The sequence below is a fragment of the Bactrocera dorsalis genome, chromosome 1 (genome assembly GCF_023373825.1).
Source record: "Bactrocera dorsalis isolate Fly_Bdor chromosome 1, ASM2337382v1, whole genome shotgun sequence".
NCBI lineage: Eukaryota > Metazoa > Arthropoda > Insecta > Diptera > Tephritidae > Bactrocera > Bactrocera dorsalis.
The window spans coordinates 111,425,390-111,440,507 of record NC_064303.1 but is presented as its reverse complement, the minus strand read 5'-3'; the positions used below and the strand labels follow the sequence as shown (position 1 = coordinate 111,440,507).

Sequence of the window (15,118 nt, the reverse complement as noted above, 5' to 3'; positions counted from 1 at the left end):
ACTAATTAGATTAAATGCTATTTTCATGTCAAGTTCTACAAAACAGAAATTATTTGAATGCATCGCAAAGCGAATTCGTTTCAGTACGAGATGGACTTTACTTAGCGACGCGCGCGTTCAAACTACACACACTGCTCAGACTAATTATTAATGAGCTCCAGTTAGTTGTTATATAAATATCCAATAAATTTGGAAAAACGCTAAATTATAATGAATAATAACGAATATTGCTTCGATGTGCAACGGAAATCCTACGAATACGAACAGAGTTACGAAAACGATGCGAAACTAAGTCCGGACACTTACGAAAGCGCGAGTGAAAATTTACTCACCGATTATGAAGTTGTGAGCAACGAGGAGGCGGACGACGACGACACCGTTGAGGTCGCATATCGAAAGTTACGACGCGAAAAGACGAAAAGTGCGGTTTTAACCAAAAACTCCCCGCGTCACGCTAGTGGCGAACGCGCTGAACTCTGTAAATTGCACCTGAGTTTGAGCGCAGAAAAAATATCGTTGAAATCACAGTCGGAGAAAATCGATAAATCGAACGCGTCGCTGGCAACGGAAATTGCGCAGCATAAAGAAAGCGCAAGCGGTCGCGAGCGTTGTGGACGTGTGGCGAAATCGACAAGCGCAAGTGGGTTCTGTCCGCGGCACAGACGCCAACAACCACAGACGCAGCAACAGTTGGAGAAGAATAAGCCCAAACAATATGCGCCTATTAATTTCACCATAGTGCCGATTAATGTGGCGACGCAGAGGCGTGTTAACGAGCGCAAGCAATACGAAAATGGGCGTGATTTGCCGGAAATTGTGCTGACATCCTTCGAGCAGCAACAGCAACAACCGCCAAAGCAGCAAAGCTTCACAACTGGTAAAGTGCCAACGTCACCCGGTTTCGAAGCGCCTGCTACGTCTAAGCGTGGCACCACGCCGAAAGCCGGCAATACAACGTATTTGCAACAAAAAGAGCCGCAACAACAATTCCCGCAATCACAACAATATCGTAGTGTAATGTTATCAAAAGCGGAAATAGCAACCCCACCACCATTACCGCCACCACCGCCATCGCCTGCACCCTCCCCAAAAACCTCCACAACAGCAACCAAAACAAAGAAAGTCACCAGATTTTCGCGTGCGCCCGAATTCGCCAACAATCACTTTGAGCTGCTACCAGCTGCAAAGGTCACCCCCACCGCCGACGCGGCGGCTGTTGCTCCCGCGTTGTCAGCGAAAAAGCTGCCGGATGCCGAGGATACGAGCATAAGCGAAATTAATTCGCAGCCTGGCAGCTCTACTTCACCGGAATCCCTAATGGATAATGTGCTAAGCGCTGCGTCATCGGTCTCCGTGCGCAGCAGTAGTCTGAGCAGCGCCGGCGGCGGCAGCGGTAGCGGAGGCAGTGAAATTCTAAAATTTCTCAATGTCACTCAAAGCGAAAGCTTAACGCGTAATGTGCCACATGTTGCTGTGGCAGCCGTGGCCATAGAACAACAGCAACAACCACAGTCACATCAGCAACATGTCGTTGCAGAGACAAAGGAATTGTACGATAATCGCTCATTGAACTTAAAATCGCCCGTTACGAGAGGCTTGTCGCCGTTAATGACAATAACGGCGGTAAAGCAAGCCACAACAGCGGCACTCACACCCGTGCCACCAACGCCAACCGCAACAACACCGTTACAACTGTTGTCGCCGGCGCGCACTCTGACACCCTCTCCCTCCACGGTGTTGGCATTGGGTGGAGGAGCGTCGTCAACGCGTTCAGGTGAGACGCGTGCGCTGCAGCCAACCGAACTAATCGAGGCATCAGCAAATCGTTCAAGGTGCGTTAGACCGTATACACTTCAGTGGGTTTTCGTATGCGTGCGGTCAGGGTCGCAAGGAAATAGGGAAATTAGAATTATACTACATAAGTATGTTAGACACGAGTATCATAGCATGAAACGGACGTAGAACAAATAGAAAATAAACAAAAGAGAACAGTGTTTTGCTTGGAAACACTAAAAGAATCTTTAGCGGCGATACTGAGCCGAAGATCCAGTTAGTCTCACTGCGCTTTTAATCGTACCAATACAGTTATTTTTAGTGCTATAAAAAATTAGTATCTTAAAGTCCTCCATTTCCTTTGTTCTATCCAGAAGTCCATCGCCAAGTTCCAGCATCTTGATCCGCGTTACCCCGGATGCCTCGTTATTTCCCGATGATTTGAAATGCCGCATCTGCAGTGAAATATTTCGTGATCCACGCACCTTGAATTGTTTGCATTCCTTTTGTTTCCAATGTTTGGTTGATGAAAATTTCAAACAAGACTCCAGCATACCATTTTGGTCGCAACCTGGCGCCGAGGACCATGATTGGAAGGGTAAGTGGAATATAATTTTGTTAGTTCTTGTCGGAGATACCACATAGAATCCCGCTAGACTTCTTAGCTAAATACTACCAGTGGACTCTTGAACTTGCACAGTAAATAACTCCAATCCAAGAGTTTAAATCCATCGTCACGTGTATTTCCTAGTTAAAACTATGATTCCATCGGTGCCTACACTTTCGGCCAGCTTAAAATTAAGACCTGCACAAATTTATAAACCGAGTTCCTTTGAAATGAACCGGATGTACCTCTCATGCCAAGCTCTTCAAATAGCCTGAGCGCAAGAACAATGTAGGGCTAAAGAAATTGGGTAATTTTTACTTCGAGATCTCCCTTATCCAGCACACCAATGATGTTGCGGTTTCGGGCCACATCAGCAAACGATTTATCGGGTGGTGACTTCGGCATTCTGACCGGCAGCTTAGCCTCTTCAGCTGGCTACTTGACTGCCAGTGCTGGAGCTTTAACCTTAAAATAGGGTAGTACCGCTTTTGCGCAATCAATAGAATCCTGAAGCTCCTTTGTAAACATCTCGTTGTTTGGCGGTTGCAGCCAAACCCTTCTTAGCAGGTAGGCAGCCCGACGTACGTGGCTTTTTCTTGATCATTGTCCTTAAAAGTAAGCCATTCTTTAGCAGATACACTACTAGTAGCTCCACCTTTGGCACCACCATCTCTTCCCGTCTTTGTAACCATACTTTGACTACGGGGTTTGGAGCTACACTTATTTTGAGCTCCAGTGTTAATCCCATCCCTTACACCTAAACCAAGCTCAGCTCCTGTCTTTGTAATGGCTACTTCCGAGCTCGTTAAGAACGCAGCTCTCTCCTAGAAACAACTAGTTTCCATCAGCACACCAGGTATCCGTAAGGTCCGTTCGAGTCTGAGCTAGGTAGACTAATCCTCCGCACGGGTCACATGAAAGCTTGATCCCGCTTTTTTTATGCCTACAACCGAAGTAAGATTTTTTATTTGAATGCTGTGCTATTGAGGAAGTAAGAAGTCAAACTTTGGCTAGATACATCTCAACTGCAACTGAGGCCAGTTCGGTCCCGCCATCGTCGAGATGTGGTATCTGTTACCAGACGGCGGCACTCTCGCGAAGGGTTCAGTGGAAATTTTTCGTCGACCACTAAATATTCTTTAAAAATTTCTGTTAGTTAGGAAAAATTTAATGAATAAAATTTTGAGACCTGATAATCGCGTCGTGCTTCTCTGGGCAGTAGGGCACTAACAGCTGTTTTTGTAACGTTATTGTAGTGAGTATTATTATTTTATCAATAACTATCCTCTCAAAGAATTTTCTTTTTCATAAGAAGGAAAGGATTCGAAATCAGATCCTTTCTCTTCTCTCTTCCTCCTTGGAGCCTCCCTGGAGCCAGCAAGAAACTCACTAAATTTTATAATTTTTTTTTGTTATTTTATTATTTAAATTTATTTATTTTTAGTCGCGCTACACTATTTAAAGCTATTGATATATGCTTGTATTTTCATGGTATATAGTAAAGTACTTATGTATGTATATGTATATAAGAGTATAAACGAAGTTATTAGTATTTAAGTTTATAGAGTAATAAAATTTGAAACTCTACGTTGTTTTTTATTTCTCGTAGATATAATGATAGTGCATGTTATATGCTTAACAGCAGAGTAGCTTAAGATTTCCTTAAATAATTGATTGAATTTGGAAAGGGTCCACTTTGTGGGACAAACTTTCTTATAACAAGTGATTTTACTAAACTAACAATTGCTTTTGAATGGTTTCTGACTTTTAAATATTATCTTAGTTGTATTGCGATTTTATTTAGAATATTAGAAGAATTTAGTTTTCATATATATGTAATATCTATTATGTAATATAAGAGTAAGAGCTAATACAATTGGCAATTATTGGAGTTATTTAACACATTTCATCTCATCTAAATTCATGAGTATTTAAGTGTAGTTGTAAAGTATGTTATAGCTTTATATATCTGTCTTCGAAACGCCAAAATATGGAGAGTGGCGAATCGAATAAACAGCTGACTTACTTATAGATTGTTTGAAAAATCCGCGTACCAACTTCATTTAATTACCAATATTTACCGTATCTTAACACGAGCGCATTATGAGCAGTGTAGTGGCGAATCGAAGATGGCTATCACAAGTGTGTGCTAGAGTAGGTGAATTGCAGAAAATTGTATTATGTAAAAATGTAAATGTCTAAATCCTTTCTAATGGTTTGTTCTCTTATGTGCCGACGTTTAGTAATATTTATATTCAACTATGGACCTCAACATAGTCGGAAATTTGGGAGAAACAAAATTGCTGGGTTGGTTTTATCACAATTTTTATATACTATATTACAAAGACAACTAACAAAAGTCCTCTTTGAAAACCCGGTTTAAATTGATGGACTCGGGAGAGCTGATCTTAAACTCTCTATAAACCTCTATATATCTGAATAAACATTCCAACTTTGTTTGGCTCACTTCTACTTCGGTTTTTTCTCTATATATAAGTAGAAGCTATCAAAAAGAGCTTAACATGATCAAATATAGTTCAAAGGTTAGTGGGAATTTCTGAGTTCAATCATATTTGACGGAAAATAAGGAATGTGAGAACCCAAGCTCGCTGTGGCTAAATTTGGCTTTAAGATGACAAGCAAGCTCATTTCAGTTACGAACAGTTTAGATCCCTACAATTTATATTTTTTTATATCGAGATTAAAAAAAAAATCGCGAGTACGTGTTGGAAAGTATAGCCTTTGTAGACGTGGACATATACCTAAGAATACGGTTAGTTCTACTATTACTTTCTACATAAAGATATAGATTTTTAAAGTAATAATAAAGCCTCATAGTTCATAAGGCTAAATGGTAGAAGATCTCATTATGAATGAAGTAGGTTTGTCATAAACCTTACTTAGAAGAAGCGGCTGTGTCGTTTTTAACGACTTAGTAAAGCGCGAGGGGACGATCATAATGGAAATAAAGAAATTCTTGCTTACAGGGTTCCTTGAGAAGTTTATTGTTACGCCACAGGACGTACTGGAGATTGGATGTTACGTGGAAGTCTCATATTTTCAAAAAGCATGATTTAAAAGAGCGATGTTCTGAGTGAAGTTAAGGAAGTTTTTCAGCAAATTATATTTTCATCCGACATTGCCCTCTCCTAAAGCATAAAGACTCATCGAGCCCCAGCATATTGATAAAGTCCAAAATACTGCTGGATGTTAGCGAAGCGATGTGATCCCTATTTTAAGAAATAGGGCCTTCTCAGCTGGCATTGAAAGAAGGTTGATACTATATATATTGATTCAATATACGTATGTATATACCAGTTATATGGAAAGGGGTCAGTAGAAAAGGAAGCATAATAATTTGTCACTGTCACTACAGTCTGTACAGTCACTCCTTCAAGAGCTTAAAATTGGAAAAAATATTATTAACACGTTTTCTAGGAAACCTCCTCCTTGAGGTCTACTTAAGGCTCCCTAGCACACTTACTCAAACTCCCTACTATTATTAATAATTTTTTTAAGTACATATGTAATGTAGAGTATATAAATGTTTAGTATACTAGTTATTAATATATTTAATATGCATATTTTAGTATAAATATAAAGTTTCTAATGCACAGCAAAATGTTTAATGGCGTCGGCCAATTTAATATGACTTCATTATATAAAGTTATTGTTTATATATATTTTATATATGTATATATCTCAATTAATTTCGAAGAAAGTAATATGATCATTGAACTTTTGTTGTTGTTGCCATAATTGCAGATAGTTTACAGAGCTCACTTTTAAGCAAAGTTTTAATTTTTGTAATTAATTTTAGATTTTTAAAATGTTTTAATTATTTTATTGTTATTTTTAAAACTTCTGATATTTTATTTTAATAATTTTATTACTTAAATTGATTTTAAATTTACTTGTATATTTAATTAAATTTTTTATTTAATTTTTTTACTTTTATTTTTTAATATTATTTAATAATTATTAATTAATTAGTTACTATGCTTTCAAACTTTTTTATCGTTTTTTTTTTATTTTTTCCACTTTCCGTTTTTTTTTAACCCAACTGGCATTCAACAAATCGTATTATTCAAGAATTCATAACAACTTGGCTGACCGAGAACAGCAACAGCGGCCGCCTCATGACGCGTCTTTAAGAAATTACCCACCCAATGTGTGGTCAAATCGATATACTTAGTTTTCGCCCCCGGATTATAGTCCAGAAATCCTGCTTTCGGTATGACCTCCTCGATTTGACTGCCATCCGGCCAATTATTGTAGCTGGCGATATTAATGAAACCCACGTGGTTGAGTATGGCCGTGCGCCATGCGACGCCATAGTACTGTAAGCATGATTAAGAGAAGCAGCGTTATTCAGTATTAATAATTTTTCTAGAATCTTTTTAATTATACCACATATATCCCTACTTACCCTGCCATTGCTGCGATGCCTTTGTATATCGCCGTGTCGTGGGAATTTATTGCGTTCCGCGAAGCCTGGTCCCACTGTTGGCACAAATAACATTTTGTATGTTAATGCGAAGGACTTCAAATACGACCAATTCTTCCAGGTGCTCGCAAATGTGGCGCCATTACTTGGTAATTTATTGTAGAAGCCCTCGAAGCAGAGGCGTCGCATGATATCCACATGGTTTTTGAGGCTGTCGGGGTAGGAAAAAATATTTGAACTTACTTATTGTTTTAACAGTTGAATGGTACAAGTAAGATGACCCTTAACTATACGTCGAGCTAGCCATTTAAAATTTTTATGCTGCCTTTGGAACCTAAATTATATTGGGTTGTCAAAAACTCTTTTCGTATTTTGTCAATAGATGTCGTTGCAGTCGCACATTTCCAGTGCTACCTCGTGGTCCAAGCGTGGTGAAGCTCAACAAATGGTCGCAAAGCCAGGTTTGACGCCTCGAAAGGTTATGTTGAGTGTTTGGTGGGATTGGAAAGGAATCCTACAATATGAGTTGCTGCATCCACCCTGGGCGAACGATTTATTCTACATTTTACTGTCAAAAACTGATGAGATTAAAGCAAGCAATTGGAAAAAAGCGACCAGAACTGATCAACAAAAAGAGTTTCGTTTTCCATCAGGACAACGCTGGACCACAACCATCTTTGAAGACTCGGCAAAAACTGGGAGAGCTTTGCTGGGAAGTTTTGATACATCCACCATAAGCCCTGACCTTGCACCATTTGTTTCGATTCATGCAGAGCTTCCTTAATAGAGTAAAATTATCTTCAATAGGAGCCTGTGAAAAATTACTTGTCGCAGCTTTCGCCGAGAAACCAGAAAAGTTTTACACTGATTGAATAATGTCTCTAGCGAAAAAATGTCAAAAAGTGGTCGACCAAAAAGGTGCATATTTGGTCCATATATCTCATTCAAAATATAAAAAAAAGTTGAAGTTTGATTAGAAATACGAAAAGACTTTTTCGACTACCCAATATATAGGTCAAACTTTGCCATTACCAAATAGTATTTAGTGCATAACTGAACCGAAATTCATGGGTTCTAAACTTACTCGGAAAAATTTAAAATTTATTAAGAAAGTGTCAATTTTCATCATAGTTAGACAAGAGCTACACGGCTATACCAAAAAATCTATATAGTCACTGATAAGGTCTTAAAATTTATGAGATCGAAAAACTTTTGTTAATGTTGGGAGTTACAAATATGAAAGAGATGCTCCCAAAATTCTAGCAGAGTTCGAAACCCTTATTAGTAATTTGACTGTCAAGAAGTGTCGTCTCTAACATTTTCTTATTGTCTCCAAATGACTTTTCGTTCAAAAATATCCCAAACTTACCGAATATGCCCAATAAAGTAGGCATCGAAAATGCGCCTCAACGTCTCCGGATGCGTTTGACACAAAGCACGACCAGCCGGCGTTTCACTCAACTTATAAGCGTTGCTTACGTAAATCACTGGCACCAAGCGTTTACGCGCCAACGAATAAACACGATAGAAACTCTCTGCAGTGGCGTAGCGACGCACCGCCTCCAATTGCTGCTGCAAAAACTCCACGCTCTGATTGCCCGCCACACTGATCTCAAAGGTAATGCTCAAATTGTAGCTGGGCGCCAGTTCCAACAGCTGACGATAGAGCTCCACCTCGCCCGCTTTGCCGCTGCAGCTGAGTATGAGCACACCAATGCCGCAATTGTGTATGTTATCGAAATGCTTCTGCAGCAAACTGGTTGTGGGCTTGTACAACCCCAAAGCCGGATAGAATGCGGTGTTAAGTATACGCACTGGTTTCACCGTCGTGGTCGTAGTTGTTGGCGATGTTATACCTGAAGTTGGTGATGATGATGCTGATGATAGGACGGCGTCGGAAACATCGTTCAGCAACTCTTTGGCGGCGCCACGCAGCTGCAACTGTGGTGCGACCAGCTGCGGCTTCTTCGTCTTGTACCAGGCGACAGGCGCGCTGTAGAAAATATGCACACCCGTCGTGACGGCATCCAGCTTCGTGCGTTCCTCACCCGCATCAACGGCGTTACGCTGCTGTTCCTGACGTAGTTGCTGCACACGCTCCTGTGCTATGCGTGCCTTCACTTTGTGCTCGTCATACTTCTCGGGCACAATAACGCCATTTTGGCGCGGCGATTTCAGTGGTGGCTGCTCCAAGCGGCCGTCTTGACTGCCCACAACACCGCCGCCACCGCCATAGATGCGCGCTATGAAGCGCTCGTCGAGCACGCGTTCAGTGGAGCTCACATTGGGCGAGATGTTCAGTATGACCACGGTAATCACAATCAGCGCTATGACCATGAGCAGAAAGAGTATTTTCAACTTTCGTCGATTTTTGACATATTTTTTCAGTAGCATTTTGTAGCTGCGTTTGCAATTGATGCAGCATTTTACAAACGTTTCAGTTGGTGGCAACAGCAGCGCTGGCCGTCCCGCGCGTGGACCGTGTGAGCGACTGACAAAGACTGCGTTTGTGCCGTCGCCGACGTCCTTGCGGAGGACTATAAAATCACTAGATTGCGACGTTGAGTGCGTCGCGTGTATGCGTGTGTGTGTGTGTATGTGTGCCCAAGTGCTTTTGTGTTCTTATCCGTGGAAGTGTGTGTGAAGCACTCGAGCGTTTTATTTTTAATGCACAGCGTTCTGTTTTGCCTTTCAACTTGTTTTTTACCTTTTTACCTTTTCGTACACATAATTATGCTTGCTTGCTTCCTCTTCTTTGTGTGCTACTTCTATTTTCGTATTTTAATGATTGCCTTTTTTTACTGCATTCCTTTTTAGCGCAAACACCCCTGCTAGGCTTAATATCTATAGCTCTGTGTGTATGTCTGTGTGCTTCTGTGGCTGTGTTGGTGTGTACCATGTGCTTCCTGTTTACGCTTTTGCCGTGAGTGAATGCTTCCATTCCACTGCCGGTGGACCATTGTTTACATGCAGTGCGCATGCGCGCTTCCAGTCATGAAAATAAGTTGAAGAGAACAGCATAAAGAGAGAAAATAATCACTTAACTGTCATAAGCATTTTAGAGGAAAATGACAAGCGGTAACTGTTATAAAATGCTGTTCAATAAGTTCCGGGTCCAAAAAAAATCTTCAGCCAACAACAACGGTATATTTGTTTGCTCAGACCATTTCAACCATCCAGTGAAGTTTCGTTCTTTAGACCCTAAAATGATATTTTCGTTAGATAGAGTTTTGGTAATTGTATATGGGAGTTATAGCTCAGATCCGCCCTGTTTCTAATTTTCATATATTCCGTTATAAAATCCTTTCCTCAGGTCATTATCCACTCTCTCACCGATAAAAATGTCTTTCTGACGAAATCTCACAAGAAAGAACAAGAATATGAGAGATTCATATATCGGTTCAACAACGTGAACGAAGTCTTATTCATTATTGTCACCGCAACAGTCTAAAGTCTAAAAGAAGTGGCTTTATAAAGGTGACATTGGTGTTTTGTCTTTCAAGCCGTCCTTGTTTTAGTCTAATCAACACTTTGCGACCGCGATCTAAGATCTATTGCGTCAGAGTAATACTAGGTTGGATATTAGAGCCATCAATTCGATCGATACTTAAACTGATTTTTCGACAGATGTCATTGCTTTCGAAGACTCAACGCATAAAGTCATCTCTCATCGTCGCCTCCATGAATATGATCATCAAAATATGCTTTGAACGCTGTTTTAAGATTAGAAACTGCTTGTTTCCAGATGGACGTTCTTTAAAGACGATACTGGGCCCTTGTTTCTGAATTTAGATTTCAGTGAAACCTTGTACAGAATAATTCTTCTTAATCTTCACTGGGGTGGAAACCGCTTACGCAGTTATAGCCGAGTTAACAACAGCGCGCCAGTCGTTTCTTCATTTTGCAATGTGGCGCCAAGGCTGTAGTTTAGTTTTCATGGGGGGGTTTTTTACATAGCAGGTCTCAAACCCAGCGCACAACTCGGGGAAGAGATGGGTCGCCTTCTCCCTTTATGTCGCCTTCAAACGGATGTTTTATGGTTACCCAGAGGATACTTGGTCTAAGACCGGAAGTCGTGAGTTGCTTGAGCCTCGTTTCGGGCCATTCCCAAGTGAATGGCGATCAGAGAACTTTCCTCACTTGCGTCAACTTCTACACATGACTACATCCTCCTATATACATCGTATTGGTTTCTCTAAAACTCTCTCTATTCCAGTCCTGATCTTTGGGTACCGACAAGTTGACAACCAAATCTTCTTATTGAGTTGAGACATTCTTCTTTCGAATAACCGAACTTTTCTATGACTATTTAATCATTCCTTATTGAGAACAGGCATCTGACATATACTGGCACGAGCTCTAACATATGTATATAGCAATCTCTAATTGTCTTTGTGGAGCTGTATTGTTACATATAGTGTAGAATATAATGACAGGAGTAAAAAATTGGGTCTGAATCCAAATTTTTAGTCGCTCACTGCTTTTTACAACTACGCAGGCAAAGGAAGCCATCAATACATCCATTGCTTTAATACCACCCGAACTAGCCTTAATTCATAAAATGGACACCCTTACATTTATCAGGTTTAAAAACTACTTCCTAATCCAACGTTCAGTTCCGAGTCCTTCGTTCAGTTTATGAAAGGACTACTAAAAAACTGTTACATTTATTGCCTTAATTACTACTTAATTCATATAACACTTTCTTAAAGCCACCACCAAGTCTAACTGTAGCGCGCAATCGTCTTCACCGGAGATGTCTGTGCGTAGCGGTTCCACTTCACCTTCGCGAACACGACAGTCGTCATTCAGCTTTCGGCGTAAAAAATCGCTCGAACGAATTTTGCTGAAAGTAAGGGTGGGTAAAGCAACAATAGCAATAAATTGAAAAAAATATAAAAATATCCACACCAACAGTCAAAATCGGATGGCAAGAGTTCGGAAAGCTCCACATCGCTGCGTTTGAGCGCTCCGCCCGAAGAGCGTCTACGCTACATCAGCTGTAAGATTTGCAAATATGCAACCGTAATACCGTTAGGTGGCATACGTCAATTACCACAGAATTTTCTGCTCGTACGCAAGATCGAGACCATACAACAGCAGCTGGGCGATGAGGTGATAACAAAGGTTTGGTGCAGTCTCTGCTTCGAGGAAACCAATGTGAGTGGAAGAGTGTGTATTAAACGGTATTTTTAGTTTTAGAAAAGTCCACTTGCAGGCGATCTACCACTGTGTAAGCTGCACGCTGAATCTCTGCTCGCTCTGCCGGGATTCACATGAACGGCAGCGCAACACAGCCAACCATAGTATACGGAATATAATGGAGTTGAGGCGCGCGCGTAAAAAGCAACAAGCTCTACTGGATGATAAAACGAAATTTACGCTGAAATGTGGCATGCATCCGGGTTTTGAGATGAAGGCCTTCTGCAACAGCTGTTTGCAGGTGAGTGTGAGAAGCTTAAATGCGCCTAGACTTTTTCTTATACACGCCCTTTCTTCCTCTGAAGATCGCTTGCGCCGATTGCCTGGTGCTCCTACACAAAGGTCACAAACATGAGCCGATACCAAAAGCTTTTGTAAATTACTCTAAATTGCTACACGACGCTGTGGATCATACGCGTCCGCTCTGCAGCTATGCCGAGCATTCGGCCGAGCGCATGAGCGATATATCCAAGCATATAAATAAGAAATGTGATGACATACAAGCGCAGATAGAGGTCTTCATGCGGCAATACCTCGAAGCGATCGAAGTGCATCGGAAGACTTTGTTACAGCAGGTGCATCGTGCACGCGAGACCAAAGTGGAAATGATACTCGAGCAGCAGTTGGATTTAGGTGAACGCTGAGAGCTATTTCTTTTCTTACTTAATGCTTTAATGGAGTTTTTTTGTTGTAGAAAAACGCAATAACGAGTCCAAGGAGGCTTTGCTCTTCGCTCAGGAACTCACTGAATGCGGTTCTCATGTTGAAGTGCTTTCTTTTCTCAATATTTTGCTTAAGCGTTTCGAATACTGTCAGCAATTCAAAATGCCCACAGAACCAAAGGTAAGGGATGTCTCATACATATTGACAAATACTATATTTATAACGAGGTAAGCAATGAGCTTCGATGTGTGCCTCTTTATTTTTCGACTATCACTGTTATTTAGTGAATCATAAGACTGGATCGTCTCGCCAGCGCAAATTGGACTATCTAAAGTTTGAAAAAAATATTTTCCGGACGAAAAGCTGGTTCGAATTTGATTGTCTTCTTGTAGCTTTCTGGATCGTCTCGGCAGCGCAGTTTCGACTGTTGAAATTTTGAGAAAAAGATTTTCCGTGGTGAAAGCTAGTGGAAATTCGCTTGTCTTCTTGTATCTGTCTGTTCAAAAGCTGAATTATGTCAGCTCAGCAATTGAATTATAGTTATTTTAGTAGCAGAAAATATTACAAAAATATTAAAAAAAAAACTCCCGAGTTTACGAACCGTCGTCCGTTATAAATCCGGGTCCATTCGGGTTCCGAAAATCCGGCCCTGGGCGGATTGAACTCAAATCTCAGTATCCTCCTATTCCGACGTGAAGAGTCGCTAGTTATGTATTAACTGAAAGATAGACTCGCTTTTGTGAGACAAACGTTAAAGCACAGAGTCTTGGACTTTCTTAACGACATTTTATCAATATATGAAGGATTACTCCGTCATCATGATACTGTCAACCGTAGTCACCCTTCCCTCATTTGCTGCGTTAGTCCTCGGCACCAAATATGATCTCGAAATCGCGATTTCGCTTTAGTATACAAGTAAGATTTTTTGACCTTCTCTCTTCCCATTACAGTTCACGGATACTCTACAATTTTTACCACATATCCGCGCACCTCCGATGAAGGCCCAAAACGACATACCACTCTTCGGCATTATTACAATGCAAACTGTTGAGCCTTCATTGTGCACGCTGCAATGGGAGGGTGAGCAAACGCGATATCAAAAACTTGTACTTCATAACCCTGTTACGACTTTCAGGCTTCACCCAATTACGTCTACATAAACGTGTAGAACTTCTGCTGCAGTCACGTGACACTGATGGTGCGGGTCTATGCCATGGTGGCTTACAAATACAGACTTTACTTAAGTACAAAGAAACGAGTTCAAAATTTTTACCAGTGGAGGTAAGAGCAAGTGAAAAAGTGACCTTGTGAATTTTTAATTACTTTTCTTTCACAGATCGCCGACAATCGCGACGGCACTTATGGCATCGGCTTTACACCCGACGCTGAAGGGACACTAGTGCTGCATATAACTATTAATGATAAGCCCATCAAGGTAATTATGTTTATGTGATTTTCAAAATCAAACTTTGAGTCTTCTAAACTTATTTAAGTACTTCCGCTAACTCAACTCTTTCGTTTTCAGGGCAGTCCCTTCACATTCCTTGCACGCAATGCACGCCCGCACAGTGGCATCTATCATTGCTGCACCTTCTGCTCCAGTAAGGGTAATAAGATGGTGAAATGTTCCTGTGAAGGGCGTATGCCTGGTTATAATGGCTGTGGGCATGGTCATGCCGGTCACCCAGGTAGTCGCCATTGGTCGTGTTGTGGTAACATTATAGAGATTTCCGAATGTAATATGGCAAATAAGTTGATGAATTCATGAGTCTATTTTAAAGTAAGCAAGTACCATAAACATTTAAAAGCGGCATTGAAATAAATTCAAGAAATGGATTCCAAAAAACTGCGTGGTAAAGTATATATTCAATAAAATTATTTCGCTTATACGATCTACGCAAAAAGTATCCGAAACCCCCAAAGGTACAAAATTAGGTATTACTAACTACAAATTTCCATGAGCTTCGTTTTCTACTAAATCGTAGCTGTGTTCTTAATACACTGAGTTTCGAAACGATGGTTTGAGCAGTGAAAATGTCCCCATGAAATTTCAACTAAAGGGAAGTATATAATGATTAAATTTGGGGTTAGTATAGTCGAGCAGTTCATAGAATGAATACCCATACATAGACGAACTAAAGAAACTTGGACTTTTGTATTTATTAAAACTCTCAAAGAATTTAGCACTTATTACTACACTAACAATATTATTCGCAATAAGAAACTTTAAATTAAGGTTAAGTTTATGGCTGAGATTGGACATGAAAACTTTATTCAAATATTTTTAAGGAATGCGGTCGAGTTCATAGTTCTTGATCGGATATAAAACCGACCTCTTATACATACCATAATGATTAATTAATCTACTGTTAACCTATATTATAGGCCTTATAACGACTGATTATTTCCTTGTTTTTATCAAATTT

The 15,118-nt window shown here is 40.5% G+C and overlaps 2 protein-coding genes across 3 annotated transcripts; one reads left to right on the top strand and one right to left on the bottom strand.

The window, feature by feature from the left end:
• Positions 1 to 64: 64 nt before the first annotated feature.
• On the top strand, positions 65 to 14,480 carry LOC105230777 (uncharacterized). Of its 2 annotated transcripts, none has more exons than XM_049457925.1 (11): positions 65 to 1,832; positions 2,148 to 2,371; positions 11,540 to 11,679; positions 11,745 to 11,987; positions 12,046 to 12,270; positions 12,335 to 12,662; positions 12,724 to 12,872; positions 13,643 to 13,772; positions 13,828 to 13,973; positions 14,029 to 14,127; positions 14,218 to 14,480. In XM_049457925.1, the coding sequence occupies exons 1-11, from the start codon at positions 211 to 213 to the stop codon at positions 14,458 to 14,460; spliced, it is 3,549 nt and encodes a 1,182-aa protein (XP_049313882.1). In that variant the 5' UTR covers positions 65 to 210; the 3' UTR covers positions 14,461 to 14,480. The 2 variants fall into 2 exon arrangements, with proteins under 2 accessions (XP_049313882.1, XP_011210052.2); XM_011211750.4 differs by having other exon boundaries at positions 66 to 1,832; positions 11,540 to 11,685.
• LOC105230776 (glycoprotein endo-alpha-1,2-mannosidase) lies at positions 5,082 to 10,062 on the bottom strand. Its single transcript, XM_011211748.4, has 3 exons — positions 8,197 to 10,062; positions 6,810 to 7,038; positions 5,082 to 6,720 (listed from the first exon to the last, which is right to left on the bottom strand). The coding sequence occupies exons 1-3, from the start codon at positions 9,219 to 9,221 to the stop codon at positions 6,451 to 6,453; spliced, it is 1,524 nt and encodes a 507-aa protein (XP_011210050.2). The 5' UTR covers positions 9,222 to 10,062; the 3' UTR covers positions 5,082 to 6,450.
• Positions 14,481 to 15,118: the final 638 nt, after the last annotated feature.

What these genes read in the sequence shown, in the direction of transcription:
- LOC105230777 (XM_011211750.4), top strand. Translation starts at nt 211, where the DNA reads ATGAATAATAACGAATATTGCTTCGATGTGCAACGGAAATCCTACGAA. An exon ending in GTGCACGCTGCAATGGGAGG is followed by an intron (nt 13,773 to 13,827) that starts GTGAGCAAACGC and finishes TACGACTTTCAG; the next exon opens with GCTTCACCCAATTACGTCTA. An exon ending in TTAATGATAAGCCCATCAAG is followed by an intron (nt 14,128 to 14,217) that starts GTAATTATGTTT and finishes TTTCGTTTTCAG; the next exon opens with GGCAGTCCCTTCACATTCCT.
- LOC105230776 (XM_011211748.4), bottom strand. Translation starts at nt 9,221, where the DNA reads ATGCTACTGAAAAAATATGTCAAAAATCGACGAAAGTTGAAAATACTC. An exon ending in TACTTTATTGGGCATATTCG is followed by an intron (nt 7,039 to 8,196) that starts GTAAGTTTGGGA and finishes CTACCCCGACAG; the next exon opens with CCTCAAAAACCATGTGGATA. An exon ending in GGCATCGCAGCAATGGCAGG is followed by an intron (nt 6,721 to 6,809) that starts GTAAGTAGGGAT and finishes TCATGCTTACAG; the next exon opens with TACTATGGCGTCGCATGGCG.